At 42.6% G+C, this 14,918-nt stretch overlaps 1 protein-coding gene across 9 annotated transcripts in view; it reads right to left on the bottom strand.

Moving 5' to 3' along the window:
* LRCH1 (leucine rich repeats and calponin homology domain containing 1) overlaps positions 1–14,918 on the bottom strand; it is a 252,676-nt gene that overhangs the window by 80,472 nt on the left and 157,286 nt on the right. For all 9 annotated transcript variants that reach the window (XM_080662530.1, XM_080662525.1, XM_080662526.1 and 6 more), the window contains exon 4: positions 1,634–1,739. In XM_080662530.1, the coding sequence (XP_080518656.1) occupies positions 1,634–1,739 (106 nt within the window). The remainder of the gene's footprint in view (positions 1–1,633; positions 1,740–14,918) is intronic.

The raw sequence follows: 14,918 nt of genomic DNA, 5'->3' as shown, positions 1-14,918 counted from the left end.
AAGGTGAAGATGGCAGACACATAAACCTTCCATTTATAAAGTGCATTACATTTCATAAAGTTCTTTCTCTCTTATGAGTGCCATATTCTTGCCTCAAATAATGAAGCATTTCAAGTCAAAGATCAAGAAGCAGAAACAGAATAATAAAAATCAAGCAGCTTTCAAACAGCAGCATTAGTGTCAGATTAATCAAATGCTAACTGTTTCCAAATATGTATGTTTGCGTTCTGAGGCATATTTTTTAGCATATGTTTGAAATTGGGAAAGCCTAGTGTCCTTAAATGCAAACGCTGGAAATCAGTGTTCTTTGAAAACCAGAGGATGTTTTGGAGGAAGCATTGTGTTCTACTGCTCAACTCATTCCTGATTCAGATCCAAATAAGAATCCCAAAATCTGAAATTCTGATCTTCTACCACCTACAAGGCTGATTGCCAACATTCTTAATTTTACAAAATTTCTGAATAAATATGTCTTTTGATTTGAATTCCAACATACATATCAGGACGCTCTGTGGAAGCCCACAGCAGCAGGAAACCGAGTCTGGCTCACAGCAGGGCTGTCTGAGGAGCTCAGCAGAGGCTCTGGAGCCATCATTGCTTCCAGGCTTGGAGAAGTTAACCCAAACTATTAGTGACATTAGTCCAAATATCCCTCCAAAGGGCAGTGAACTGTCCTGAAAAAATAGATTTTAGACACAAGGGTTTCCAACCAGGACGCCCAGATCTCCAAAAAACCAGAAACCCTGACAGTCAGATCTACAGATCAAGCATGTCAACTCAACTGTTGGCCTGAAGTTCCAGAACATCACAAGTCCACAATAAAAACAATTCACGTTGCCTTCTGTTATGGACTGAATAGTGTTCCCCAAATTCCTATGTTGGAGTCCTAACCCCCAGTGCCTCAGAATGTGACTGTATTTGGAGATAGGGTCTTTAAAGGGTAATTAGGTTAAAATGGGGTCATTGGAGAGGATGTTAATCCAATATGTCCTTATCTCTCCTTCTGAGAAGAGATTAGGACAGAGACACAGAGGGAAGATGATGTGAAGACACAGGAAGAAAATAGCCATCTACAATCTAAGGAGAGAGGCCTCAGAGAAATCAAACTTGTTAACCCAGCCTTGGGCAAACTACGGCCCGCGGGCCGGATCCGGCTGTTCTATCCAGTTCTCTTGCTCTCCCCTCCGCTCCTTTACTTTGAATTTATATTAGTTCACACAAACACTCCATCCATGCTTTTGTTCCGGCCCTCCGGTCCAGTTTAAGAACCCATTGTGGCCCTCGAGTCAAAAAGTTTGCCCACCCCTGGAACCCCTTAATGTCAGACTTCCAGCCTTCAGAACTGTGAGAAAATAAATTTTTGTTGTTTAAGCCACTCAGTTTATGGTACTTATGGGAGCCTGATCAAATTAACACACACACACACACACACACACACACACACACACCCTTATACAGGGGAATGTTCTATTGCTGTGCCCCTTGACTAAAATTACAACTTGAATATAACTTTTCTGTTATCTGCATGTGATATTCAAATTATAATATTAATAGGCATACACAAAAGCAAACAAAAAATAATCGAAGTCTCCAGTTTTATTCAACGCCCCCCACCCCCCCTCTTCTTTTTTACCTTGTGGTAAAACTTTAAGGTAATTCCTTCTGACATTTAGTTCTCGTAGAGATTTCAATTGACCTATCTGCTGGGGCAAGGCTGTGATCTCGTTGCAGCTGACATCCTGTATAGAGAGCAAAGAGAGAAATAATAAATGCCTTTTTCCAGGAAATCAAGCACTTCATGAGAAATCTTAAGGAATTTAAATGTGAGGACAACTACACAGGGAGACTTTCACATTGGTCTCTAGGTTCCTAACCAAGTAAGGCTGAGCACAGAGGAGAAACAGAAAGTTCAACAATTTAAACAATCTCTAAGGAGAGGAAAGGGAAAAAATAAGGATGTTGGTAGCCTCCAGCAGCTACTCTGCCAGCCTCTTGGCCTGCTGCTTTCACATGCTTCAATCTTATTTCATTCTCACTTGAAACTCATGAGGCAATATTAATAGCCTAATGCTTACAAATCAGAAAAATGAAGCTCAGAAAAGTTGTCATTTGTCTAAGTCTTGCAAGTGTCAGAGCTAACACTTGGAACGAATGACTATCCCCACTGTTCAGCCACTCTCCCATAAAACCTCTAACTAATACCTTACCAAATGCTCACATTTTACAAAGAAAAACTATAAATATCAATGCATTCTTTGGATACACTACTTATTTTAAATGAAGTTATCAATAGAGGGCTGGAAACCCTGGACCTGAACACCTTTACCTACAAGTCTGTGGGGTGTGTAGATTGTGTCTTCTTTGCTTTGGAAGATTAATATTCCATTAATTATTGATTTGAAACACCTCTTGATACATGCAAAATGGAGGCATGACATTTAAAATCTTATATATCATTATTATCTTCCTTAATCCTACTCTTCCTCTTGTCTCTGGTAGCTCTGCCCTGCTCTCCACTCCCTCATCACAGCTACTCCTTTAGTCCAGACCAGCAATTTCAACAGGTGCCACAAGAATTTTTTAAACATGCAATACCTGACTATTTAGTCAGGGGCATTGACCTCTTTTCCCTTAGACATTCAAATAAATGTTTTAAAAAAAGACAACAGCCAACACAACAAGAGCCATTCGGTGTGAATTAATCAAAATCATATCCTTTTTTTTTTTTTCAGATCAGCAAAAAAATATATTTCTTGGTGTCACATAATTTTACTAAATAGTTTATGTGTGCACCATGAGATGAAAAAGGTTGAAAATTGGTGCTCTAGACCAGCATTTTTTCTCAGCTAGACACTATAATGGTCTCCAGATTGGTTTCCATGCTTAATTCTCCTCCCTATATCCATCCTTTCCAGAGTGAAAATTTACACAGTATAAATTTCATTGTCATTCACCAACTTAAATATTTGCAACAGCTCCTCAGGAACTACAGGACCAAGTTCCAAACTCTGCAGCAAGGCCCAGCTCTAGGATTCAGGTCTGTATTTCTCCAACACCATCTCTCGGAATGCCCGCCCTTGTATACCATACCAGATTGTTGCTGCGTATAGTTCCCAGTGTGTGCCAGGCCGTTGCACAGTCCCAAAACTTGTTCAGGCTTTTCCCATGTCTGGAATGTCATTCCCAAGTATTGTCTTCTTGCCCCTTCTACTCATCTTTCAAGACTTAATTCAACCCTCGCCTCCACGCTGAAACCTTTTTGAGGTTTCCACCCCCTCTCCTGCTCCAACATAACACCCAGGGAGAACCAACCACTTTTCCTTTGTAGTCATACAGATAGTCTGTTACTGTATTTATCTGCTCAAATGTTTCTCTTTTCCTGAAAGTCTGTGAGCTCCTGGATAGAAGAGACCACGTCTTATTCACTCCATCCTCTTGGTGCCAAGCAAAATGCTAGGTATAAGATAAGGAATCAATAAATGTTGGATAAAATTCTAAGTCTATTGCTGTTGATACTCTAAAACACTGCAGTTTACTCTGTCTCACTTAAGGGACACAGGATGCTCCAACACACATGCCAAATGTCTTGCACCTCCTTGGTATCACAGAACCACAGATATATTTGGGCTAGGAATGATCCCAATGAGATCAAGTCTTTAAATATCCCACATAACTGCTGAACCTGCAAAAAAACCTCTTTCACTCTCCCTTTCAGAGCAGCAAAGCCTCATTTTGAAATTGGTTTCATATTCATTCAGATAAGATGAACTCACCATTGACCATCCCCCGAAATCCTGGGCTCTGAGTAAAAGCAGGGCCATACAGAACACAATGGACTGCTGCTCTCTATCCTCATCTCCTCTAAACATCCTCAGGTGACCTGCTAATCTGTCAAGGTCATGAGGATACTTAAATGAATATCACTTGATGAAGAGGTATAATATCACTCCCGACAAAGGGAGTGAAGCTGTAATCTATAAGGCTGATGGCACACGTGTAATCAGCCTGGATACTGTTCTATACTCATCTGTCTACCTGGGGGTAGCATGTGATGAGCTAAGAACACTAGGTATTCAAGGGCATCACGCCCCAAGCTTGCTGTTGCTGCATCACTCCTAGTCCAGAAGTCATACAAAATTTTATGAAAAGTATCTCTAGTGTTTAAACACACACACACACACACACACACACACAAAACCACAAGCACATCTGCAGAGACAAAAAGTGTCAGGAAGTAATTTCAGAATTAGGAGGTCCAGAGATCTGTGCAATCACTCTTGGCCCCTTGAGTCAGTAAATTATTTTGCCTTTCTGAATATACTTCTATGTATGAGAAGTGAAAAGTGAAATGCCTGCTTTCCCAATTCCTAAGGCATTTGATCAGTCACAGAAGTCAAAAGCCTTATCTTGTCTTAACCAAGTTACAAATAAGCAAAAGATACCATTCCATTCTACTTTAAAAAAGCCCTCACACAAATGGTACACAGGTAAACCCTAGATATATATGAAATTAAATCATTCTATTGGACTAATAAAGTCACATTGGTGATGTTTTGAGGAAGGGGTGTTGTGGAGGAAGAACTAGTGGGAATTTTTTTCCATCTCTAGAGAGAATTTATATAGTTGACAACTAAAATAAATTTTTATAAGTCTGTGAGAGAAAGACAGCATGAGAAAGACCCTTTTGTAGTTCAGGGAAATCAGATTTTCAATGTGAAACTGACAATTTAAAGAAGTTTCAAGGACATAATTTTTAAAAATGCCCTTCTCTTAAGCTCCTAGATGGAAGAGACCATGTCTTATTCACTCCATCCTCTTGGTGCCAAGCAAAACACCAGGTATAAGGTAAGGAATCAATAAATGTTGGATAAAATTCTAAGTCTATTGCTGGTGACACTCTAAAATGCTGCAGTTTACTCTGTCTCACTTATGGGGAGAAGGAGAGAGAGAGAGAGAGAGAGAGAGAGAGAGAGAGAGAGAGAGAGAAAAAAGCAAAAAAGATATAGGCAGCATTTTCATAGCATAAATCTCATGAGATTGTTATCCCATTTTTTGTGTGTACTATAATCATTTTGTACTTTGTTCATTATCCTCTGGTTAGCCAGAATTTAGGATATCCTATTTCTCTAAATATAAGGTAAATTTTCCAACATATATTTTTAACATAATGACTTTATCAAAGAAAATCAACTCCCCATAGCTATTAAATACTTATTTATCAGTAGGGAAAATGATAACCAATATACTTTTTCTTTTTTAGAGAACTTAACATGATAAAAGCGAGTTTTACCTTCTGAATTATAGAACCGGACATCTGTAGACAATTAGAAACACAAAATCCAATTGTCCACTCACATTTTAAAGGGTATTTGGTGAAGGACAGATTATTTTAATAATACTTTTCACTGATGTCAGTTACTTCCTGTTCTGCCAAAAGAATACAGAAAAAAGGCCCAGGCAGATCTAGCATATAAGTGAGATGAAGACTTTTCACTATAGTATAGTAAATATTGTTGAAAACTCTATTCCCTCCCAGTTATTGAACTTGCCAAATTTAAGAAGTTATAAATTCCATCAAAAAAATTGAAACCCTTAGGTAATTATGTCTTGATTAGCTGGGGAATGAGGAGGAGGGAGGAGAAGATAATAGTATAGATGCTTGGGGATAAGATATTTCCGTAGAAAATGTAAAAGCAATATTCCTAGAGTGGCCTGGTTCTCTAGAACATGTCTGTCCATAATTAGCCCAAGATAAGATAAGGTTGTGGTTTTGCTTGTTTGCTTTTTAGTTCGTTAAAGAAAAGAAGATTTAGGAAAATAAATTAAAAAAAGAAAAACACTAACGCCTCACACTTCTGAAATTAATTAGAATTTACCATGCTATGAATTCCAGATTCAGTGGCTTCTTAGAATAGTCAAATGAATTCCTTCTGAATTATCTACTAGCCCTAAGCTATGTCTTACAGAAAGGAAATTATTTCAAGCTTCAGTGAAATCAAATTACCATAAATTTAGTGTCACAATATTACAAATGTATAGGTAGACCAAAAAATGAACCATAAACATAGAATACATATTTACTAATTCTATTCTTTTTGACAGGAGAATAAATCTAATTATTAAATACTCGAACTTAGGTTTTTATGGACCAGCCAGTTCAATTTTGTCATTTGGATTTTTAAAAAAAATTGAGAAGTTTACCTATGACTTAATCTTATATTCCACTGGTTTAATCAACATGCTTTTAAGTAACCACATTTCATCAGAGCCTTTCTAGGCAATAAAGGAAGTCTCTAGCAGTGTTAAATACACGTTGAAGATTAACACACTTTTGCTGATAGGTGCTAGTTGCTAGCTTCCCTTTAGAATGCAAAAATGACAAGGATTTAAAGTGTCAGTAAATTCCGATATTATTAATAGGTAATGCTCACTTTCAGATAATAATATCGGAAATAAACTAGAAGTGTTTCGAAGGTGTGACCTCTAATGAAAACCAACATAAACACTGTGTCAAGATGATCTTTGTTTGAGAAGAGTTCTGGTGAGACCAGGTCACATTCTTGAATTGCATGTGGCATTTCCATGAGCTACCATGCTCCGACTCTCGGGTTTTAAAACTTAGTGTGGTTATATTATTGCTTAAGTCATATTTTTGTAATAAATCTAGCTCTTTTTTTTTAATTGAAGGAAACACAACTATCTGACAGGAATTGTAAGCTATTACCATTGGCCTCCCATCATATGACCATGCCTTTTTCACTGTGTAACTTCAGTAAATGTCTTAACCTCTCTGTGCCTATGTAAAAAGAAGAGGTGAGATTAAATAATTCTAATTTCCTTCCAACATCAGGAAAACCCATTTGCCACATCAAAAAGAATGAGCTCACAGCCTGGCCTGTGTGGCTCAGTTGGTTGGGCGTCATCCCATGCACGAAGAGGTTGCCAGTTTGATTCCTGGTCAGGGCACATGCTGGGTTGCAGGCTCGATGCTTCACTTTGGCATTGATGTTCTCTCCCTCTCCCTTCCTCTCTCTTTAAAAAAGAAAAACCAGTAAGATACAGGTGTTTTGTGTTTTTTTAAGAAAAAGAAATAATGAGCAGACTTTGAAAGACAGATATCTAACTGACTCAGGAGTAGTGTCAATTTTGATTTCTTAGCAATCAAAAACCTCAATGCCTGCAGTCAGAACTTTTTTTAAAGAAAAATCATTATGTTCATTTAAACTCCACACTGTTTCAAGCAACTGCTAGTATGATAGATGTATTATCTCCCAAGACTTACTAAATGTTTCTTTCCAGTATAAAACTCTACTTCATACTGTTCCACACACCCACAAACACAGGACCCACCCCACTGTTCTTCATAAGAAAGGCAGAAATTGAAGCAACAGAAGGAGTCTTGAATAAGCCAAGGGTTTCCAAATATCCCACAGAAACCAGAGATGTGAGGAGACACCTCCAGACTACAAATGGATGAAAGATCATGGCAGACACATGAATTTACATCTCCACTATCTAACTCAGAGGTTGAAATGCTACCTGTAAAAATTATGAAGAAGGGACATTCCTCAGAAGCTGCTCAGTAAATCCTTGGATTCAAACTCTCCACACAACCAACATTTTATGAAAAGAGAATAAAATATGGTACCCCTGGTCAGGGCCAGGAAAGACACCTTCAAATCAGTTATTACTTGAGCCAGGCCCTGTGAGTTTTTGGTTGTAAAAGCAGGTTTCTGAATCCATGATACTGAGTTCTCATACATGAAAGCAAGAGCTGAAAGACACAATTTTCACACATCACATGATTTGGAAGAGGAGAGAGCTGAGAAAACTCAAATTAGAAATACACCATCGCTTGACCCCAGGATGTCAGCAAGCACAGAGAACCAATGAGAAAACTCCTAAACCTTTGGCAAATGCCCTTTAGTGTTCTCCAACTTATTGTGTTCTATCTTAAGTGTGCCTGTCTTCATAGCTGTCTGTTAATTATAACATACTAGAGGCCTGGTGCACGGGATTTGTGCACTGGTGGGGGCATAGTCTGTGGGGATCGGCCTGCTGTGGAAGCAAAGCTCATCCAGGTCAGCCAAGCGGCACTCCCACTGTGAGAGCACACTGACCACCCGGGGGCAGCTCCTGCGTTGAGTGTCTTCCCCCTGGTGGTCAATGCGTGTCACAGCAACTGGTCAACCGGTCATTCTGGTCATTCTGCCGTTTGGTCGCTGGGCTTTTATTACATAAGACTAGGGGCCCAGTGCACAAATTCATGCATCTTGAAAGAAATGTGGGCCGCGAGGCTGTGGTAGGCACAGGGGCGGGTCTTGGCCCATCCTCCACACCCCCACCCGGCCCCTCCCGCCATGGTCCCTGGTCCCGTCTGCCAGCAGCTCTGCTCCTGCTGCCATCACCCCCACACATTGACAGTGCCAGCCCCACTTGCACCCGCTGATGGCGCAGAGCAATTGGGGTCAGTGCCAGCAGTGGATGTGAGCAGTGGCTGCTGCCCTGATTGCCCCTCAGGAGCAGGGGTAGGTGGAGAAGCCCTCAGGGCCAATTGGGGGCGGCAGCCGCTGTTCATACCTGCTGACAGCACCAAGCAATTGGGACCGCTGCCAGGCACCAGCAGTGCGAGCGGCAGCTCCGGCACCGGCTGTGGATGTGAGCGAGGCCAGTGCTGGCAGTGGGTGTGAGTGCCCAGCAGGACCACGGCGTGTGGGAGCAAAGAATTTTTAGTAATCACCAGAGGCTTGACCTGATGACAGCAACCAGCGCCCCGCCTTGATCTGGCACCCCACTCCCCTATCCCACCTCAGCCAATGCCCACCATGTTCCGCACTCTGCCGCCTGCTGCCGACACCCGCCATATTCTGCGCGCACCCCCTGGTGGCCAGCACATGTCATAGCAACTGGTTGTTTGGTTCCGCTGTTCAGTCTATTTGCATATTAGGGTTTTATATATATATATAGATGGCATTCAATAAGTATGCTTTACCAAGTATTTACCATACCTTATTCTTCGGGCATGATTTGACAGCAAGAGAACCATGTTTCCAATATGTTAACAAGGTTTCAATGAGTAAAGTGAGGCTTAGCCAATACAAGAGAAGTCTGCTGCCCCTCCTTCACGGCTGTGGCTCTTTGGTGAGAAAACCTTTGGACAGATACTGCCCACCCATTTGTACCACACCCTATTTTTGTAACATTTCTCTCATTCACTCTCAGCTGTTCATGGCTTGCCACAACTTTGATGGGAAAATCAGTCCAAGCTGAATCCAGGAATGCCAAAGAAGGAAATCATGGCCCTTTCTCCATGACAGGCTTACTTACAACTAGATGAGGCACAATGTACACAGCTGTGGAAAGGGTATGGACTTTCATCAGACAAACCTGGTTTTCACCTCAACTCCACTACGTTGTAGCTCCACAGCCTTAGGTAAGTAACTTGGAAACTCAAACTCGCCTGTAAAACATAGATATCATCGATATCTACCTTGCTGGATTATTGTCAAGATTAGATGAAATAACTCGTCATGTACTTAGCGGAGTGCCTGGCATACAGTAGGTGCTTAGTAATCTCTTCCCATCATAGAAGCACACACAGATGGTCAGATATTTTTTCCAACCCGAATTTCTCTCAAAAATTAGAAAGGACAACTCCTTTCTTGTAGATGGCTATAGTGTTTTTGTGTTTGTTTTTTAAGCAAGTGCTTCTAGAATGCTCCACAAATACTTGAAAGAAAAACAAGAGTTTACAACTCAATTTAGGAGACTCTGAGTCTAATGTGAAAATTTTAAAATGATTTCCTTCAAAATTCTTAAACAATGCTGAGCCTATAAACGGAGAGATTTTATCAGCACGGTGGTGGCTTAAGGCACTCTAAATGCTTGGGGAGCTCCCATATTTTTTAGTAAGTTGGTTACTATGTAGCACAAAACAGAAGCCACCCACATAATCCCAGACTTACTTTAGGCTCTCCCAGGAATTTTGTTCTAGTTGATAGCTAAAAAACATCTGACGTGATTACCTACAGTAATACTACTATTTTAAGCAAAAAGATTAAAGATAAGAAGGAATGGAAACTAATCTTTTTTTAGTTTGTGACCTTAAGCAAGGCTAGTTACCCTTTGTGGTTAAATAATGGCAACTTACTGCATTTTTACCAACTTCACAAAGAAATGTTTTTTTAATAAAGATCTAGCTTGCTTACACCCAGAGTAGAAAAAACACAGGCTGCCCATCCAGTATGGTAATCACCACATGTGGCTACTGGGCATGAGAATGTGACCAGTCCAATCCATGATGTGCTGCAAGTGTAAACACACACTGGACTTCAAAGATTTAATACAAACAAAGAATACAAAATACCTTATTACTTTTATATTGTATACATGTTGACATTATATCTTGGCTATCTTGGGTTAAAATATATCATTGGAGTTCGTTTGCTTATATATATTTTTATATGTAGCTACTAGTTACTAGTACATTTAAAATTCTAGTACATCTGCTGAGGCAGCCGATCGATGTTTCTTTCTCATTGATAGTTCTATCACCCTCTCCCCTCATCTCTCTCTAAAAATCAATAAAAACACATTTTAAAAATAAATAAAACAAAATTGCACTGCTGCTTGCTGGGTGAGGGTGTTTCAACTGAAGTTATAATTTAACTACACTAGGATGATGCTCTATACATATCCCTGCCTCGGTTTCATCATTTGTAAAATGTCAACACCTTGGATTAGATGTCCTTCAAAACCTCTATGGCTCTAGCGTTCCAGAACTCCAGGTTTCAATAGTTGTTGCTGGTAGAGAAAATTCACGAGGACTGGTTGATGACTGCTGTAACTAAGAGGCAGGGCAGCCTTCCTAAGAGCTGGCTCCAGACAAGGTGCCTAAGACAAGCTCAGGGCGTCCCTTCCACCCAACCAGCAGCCTGTGTGTCTCAAGGCTGCAAACAGTGCCGTTGTACTTCCTCTGCCAGCCCCGCAAACTGACGAGATCACGTGAGGAAAGCCCTGCTCTGACGTGGGTGGCTCCAGAGCGCAGCACTTGTGCCAACTATTAACAGAGTTGTCCGTAGTTCTAGGCACAGCTGATGGCTGGCACGCTGTGGGCTGAAGCGCAGGGTGCAGTGGGACTGAAACACATTCTGGCTGCCAAATGGGTCCAGAACACTGACTTCATCAGTCAGGAGCCGAAAAGTAGGAAACAACAACAATTTGTAACTTATATTATATTTATCAGACTCCTGAAAGAAGCATTAAAAAGACAACATATAACTATCAGTTTCATCCAAAGCATTATTCTATATTGGTTTGTTTTCTGTTAAAATGGCACCTTCTGAATTAACCTGGACTGAAAGATAGAGTCCCCCCAACCCAGTAAAGTACTTGGGAGTCTGCACCAAGCCACCTTCGTGGCCCACTCTCCATCATTTGACAGCAGCGTGCAGCAAACATTTTTAGGTGTCTATCATGTGCCGGGCACCAGATACAAAGCAATATACAGTCCCTTGTCCTTAAGCAGAATACCAAGTAAGATGACAAATGTGACTCTGTGAAAACTGGATGGTAAGTTTTGGGTGCTCGTCTTAAAAGCACCTAACTCAGGACCTGGGAAGGCATTTATCTAAGAGCTAAAAACTGACCAAAAGAGGAGGAGGAAGAAACAGTCTATGCTCCAAAGGACAGATATGAAAATGAACGAGGTACATCACCAGAAGGCTGTAATTTAGAGGGTGAAGGGACTAGGGGCAAGAGATGAACCTGAGAGGGAAGCAGGGGCCAGCCCATGCGGGCCTTGAATACCCTGTGAAGGAGTTGATAATGGTGGCCTAAACCTAAGGCAGTCATCCCATTCTTCCTAGTCTCAGGAGGATTAAACTGCTTCTTACTGCCCAAGCATGCCATGTAGTACCACAATGTCCTATCTTGGCACAAGTCATCTCTCCTTCTTGCCTTCTTGAAGGCCTTCCTGTCTCTGCCTTCTTATTTTCATCTCAGAAATCCCACATGGATTTCTGGCCCCAAAGAAATTAACTGGAGTTGGCACACAAAAGAAAAGTGATTGGTCATCAATGTTCTAGATTAGCATCTACTTGCAGGAAGGCACCGTGTCCTTTCCATGGTTGGAATCACAGTATTTCACTCTGTGTTTGATACATGGAGTAATGTAAGGCACCTCTCAAAGTCTCTTCCCTTAAAACCTTTCCCAGCCCCAAGACTAATCAATCATTCCCTACCCTGTAAGCACACTTCTTGTAATAGACTTCGGGGTGAGAGGACCCAAATTAATAACCATCTTCTTTCAGAACTGCCCCCGTTGGTGGCAGCTGAGCAGCCAGGTTAGGGCAATGTGACCATGTGCCTTGGGTACTGCTGACTGAGTCAGGAGAGGACATGAGACTCAGATCTTGCCTCTCTCGCTTGGAAACCAGGGCTGAGACCTGCTAGTAGGTCCCTGCTAAATGCTTTAGCTGGGAGGACATTTACACTTGGAATCTGTGGGCTAGGCAACTTCTCCATTGTACGCAGAAGTAGAGAAAGTCATAAAAGTAAACCATGGCCACAGTTCTTGACAACTTTCCAGTGTCTTGTTCTAGTCATTTCGTGATCCCTGATCAAATGTCTTGATACTGAGTGATGGGAAGACCTCTGGATCTCTATAACCAATCCCAACTCTTGGTCTGAATAAGCTGGAATGCGTTTCAGATACTGCTATCACATAAGTCCTGTTTTAAGTAGCCCTAATGCCTTGATACAGCCGTTACTCATTTCTATACTAAAGTCAAAGTGGATACACATGTGACACGGGTGCTGTCACTTTCCCAGCCAATTTTCAAAGCAGACATGACTAAGTGATCACAGCACTCTATCTGGGCCTCACAAGCCATCACAACAGAATTCCAGGTGGCCCCAAAGAAATTAACTGGAGTTGGCACACAAAAGAAAAGTTATTGTTCATCAATGTTCTAGAATGGCATCTACTTGCAGGAAAGTACCGTGTCCTTTCCATGGTTGGAATCACAGTATTTGCTCTGTATTTGACACAAGGTCAGTGTGAAATAATACTTGCTCAGAGGCTAAATTGTGACTATTGTTTTAACCTGATTGCTCATTCTTGCCTCTACCTTCACCCATTTTAGCTCAATGGAAGTCTAGAAAGGAATCACTTTCCCACTCTAAGAAACAAGGTAAATAATTAAATAGGTAGAGAAAGAGCTGAAATACAGTAGTGCACCTCACCCTCAGGCACACACTTACAAACCCATCTCTGCCATCTGTAACTCCCTTTTTATCCGTGGGGATAGGGTCACATTTTAAAGTTACATTAATTTAGGGCAGCGGTCGCAACCAGTGGTCCATGGACCACTGGTGATCCGTGAGATCCAAAAGGTTGGCGACCGCTGCTCTAGGGCATGGCTACTCAAATCCTCACAGAATCAGGGCACGCTGTTATTTCTGTCTTGTGACTTATCTATATACATTCAGGAAGTGGGGCCTACTATACTAACCTATTTGTAGATTATTTTTTGTTTTCCCATAATTAATCACAAACTTATTTTCTTTGTGAAAAAAATGATCTAATAGTAACTACCACAGGATAACCTGTAAACTTCAGGAGCTGTAAGTCATGTAAACTTAAGGAAGTGTGAACTACAGAAAATCTGTAACTTTCAGGAACTATGTCTGTTACAACAAAGCCAAAGTTACTCCTCTCCCTCCTTAAAGTCTTTATCAGTAACATTAGAGGCACGGGTGTGGTCCCTAGGCCTGGCCTGTGATCCAAGCGGGGGAAGCCTCTGGCGTGGAAGGGCAGGTCCCAGCTGACCTGGGCCCCCGCCTCCCCCAACCCCTCACCCCCTGTGCACCCACCTCCTCCTGAGTCATGGCGGCGCCCGAGTCCCCATTCGGAGATGTGGTAAGCGCGGCTGGACGCCACGGGCCGGGGTGCAGCGTGGGCCTCTGGGCTGCCCAGTAGTACAGCACAGAAGCAGGTCAGGTAGCTGTGCTCCGTCCTGACCAGCCTACCTACGGCGGCTATGGCCCGGCTCACCTGGAAGATGCCACGTGGGTATGGGCAGGCTCCTTGCAGGCGCCCAGCACCTGAGCGCTGGGGCTTCCCTGGCACGTGAGCCCTGGCGTCCCAGGGAAGGGCAGTAGGTGGCATGAGAGAGAGAGCTCGAGGGACACCCCGCATTCTCACCGCACCTCCAGCCCATCATCCCTGGCCCCAGGTAGCCAGCAAGAGGTTGTAGCACATTACAGACACCTGTCATGTTCTGCACCACCCCTAGCCCCCTGGTAGTCAGTGCACATCATAGCGAGAGGTTGAACTCCTGGTCGAACGACTACCCAAGGGGACAATTTGCATATTAGGCTTTTATTATATAGGACTAGAGGCCTGGTGCACAAAATTTGTGCACGGGAAGAGGGGGATTGTCCCTCAGCCCAGCCTGCACCCTCTCCAATCTGGGACCCTTGAGGGATGTCCAACTGCCCTTACAACAGGCAGTTGGACATCCCCCTCACAATCCAGGACTGCTGGTTCCCAACTGCTCGCCTGCCTTTGACTGATTGCCCCTAACTGCTTCAGCTTGCCAGCCTGATCACCCCTAACCATTCCCCTGCCAGCCTGATTGATGCCTAACTGCTCCCCTGCCAGCCTGTTTGCCCCCAACTGCCCTCCTCTGCCAGCCCAGTCACCCCTAACTGCCCTCCCTGCTTGCTTGATCGCCCACAACTGTGTTCCCCTGCAGGTCTGGGTCCCCCCCAACTGCGCTCCCTTGCTGGTCTGGTCATCCCTAACTGCCCACAACTGCCCTCCCCTGCAGGCCATCTTGTGTCCATATCGGGGAAGCCATCTTTGACCACATGAGGGCAGCCATCTTGTGTCTTGGAGTGACGGTCAATTTGCA

This window comes from Plecotus auritus (assembly GCF_963455305.1).
Source record: "Plecotus auritus genome assembly, chromosome: 3".
Taxonomy (NCBI): Eukaryota; Metazoa; Chordata; class Mammalia; order Chiroptera; family Vespertilionidae; genus Plecotus; species Plecotus auritus.
Note: the sequence above shows the minus strand (reverse complement) of the source record. Positions and strands in the feature narration are given on the sequence as shown.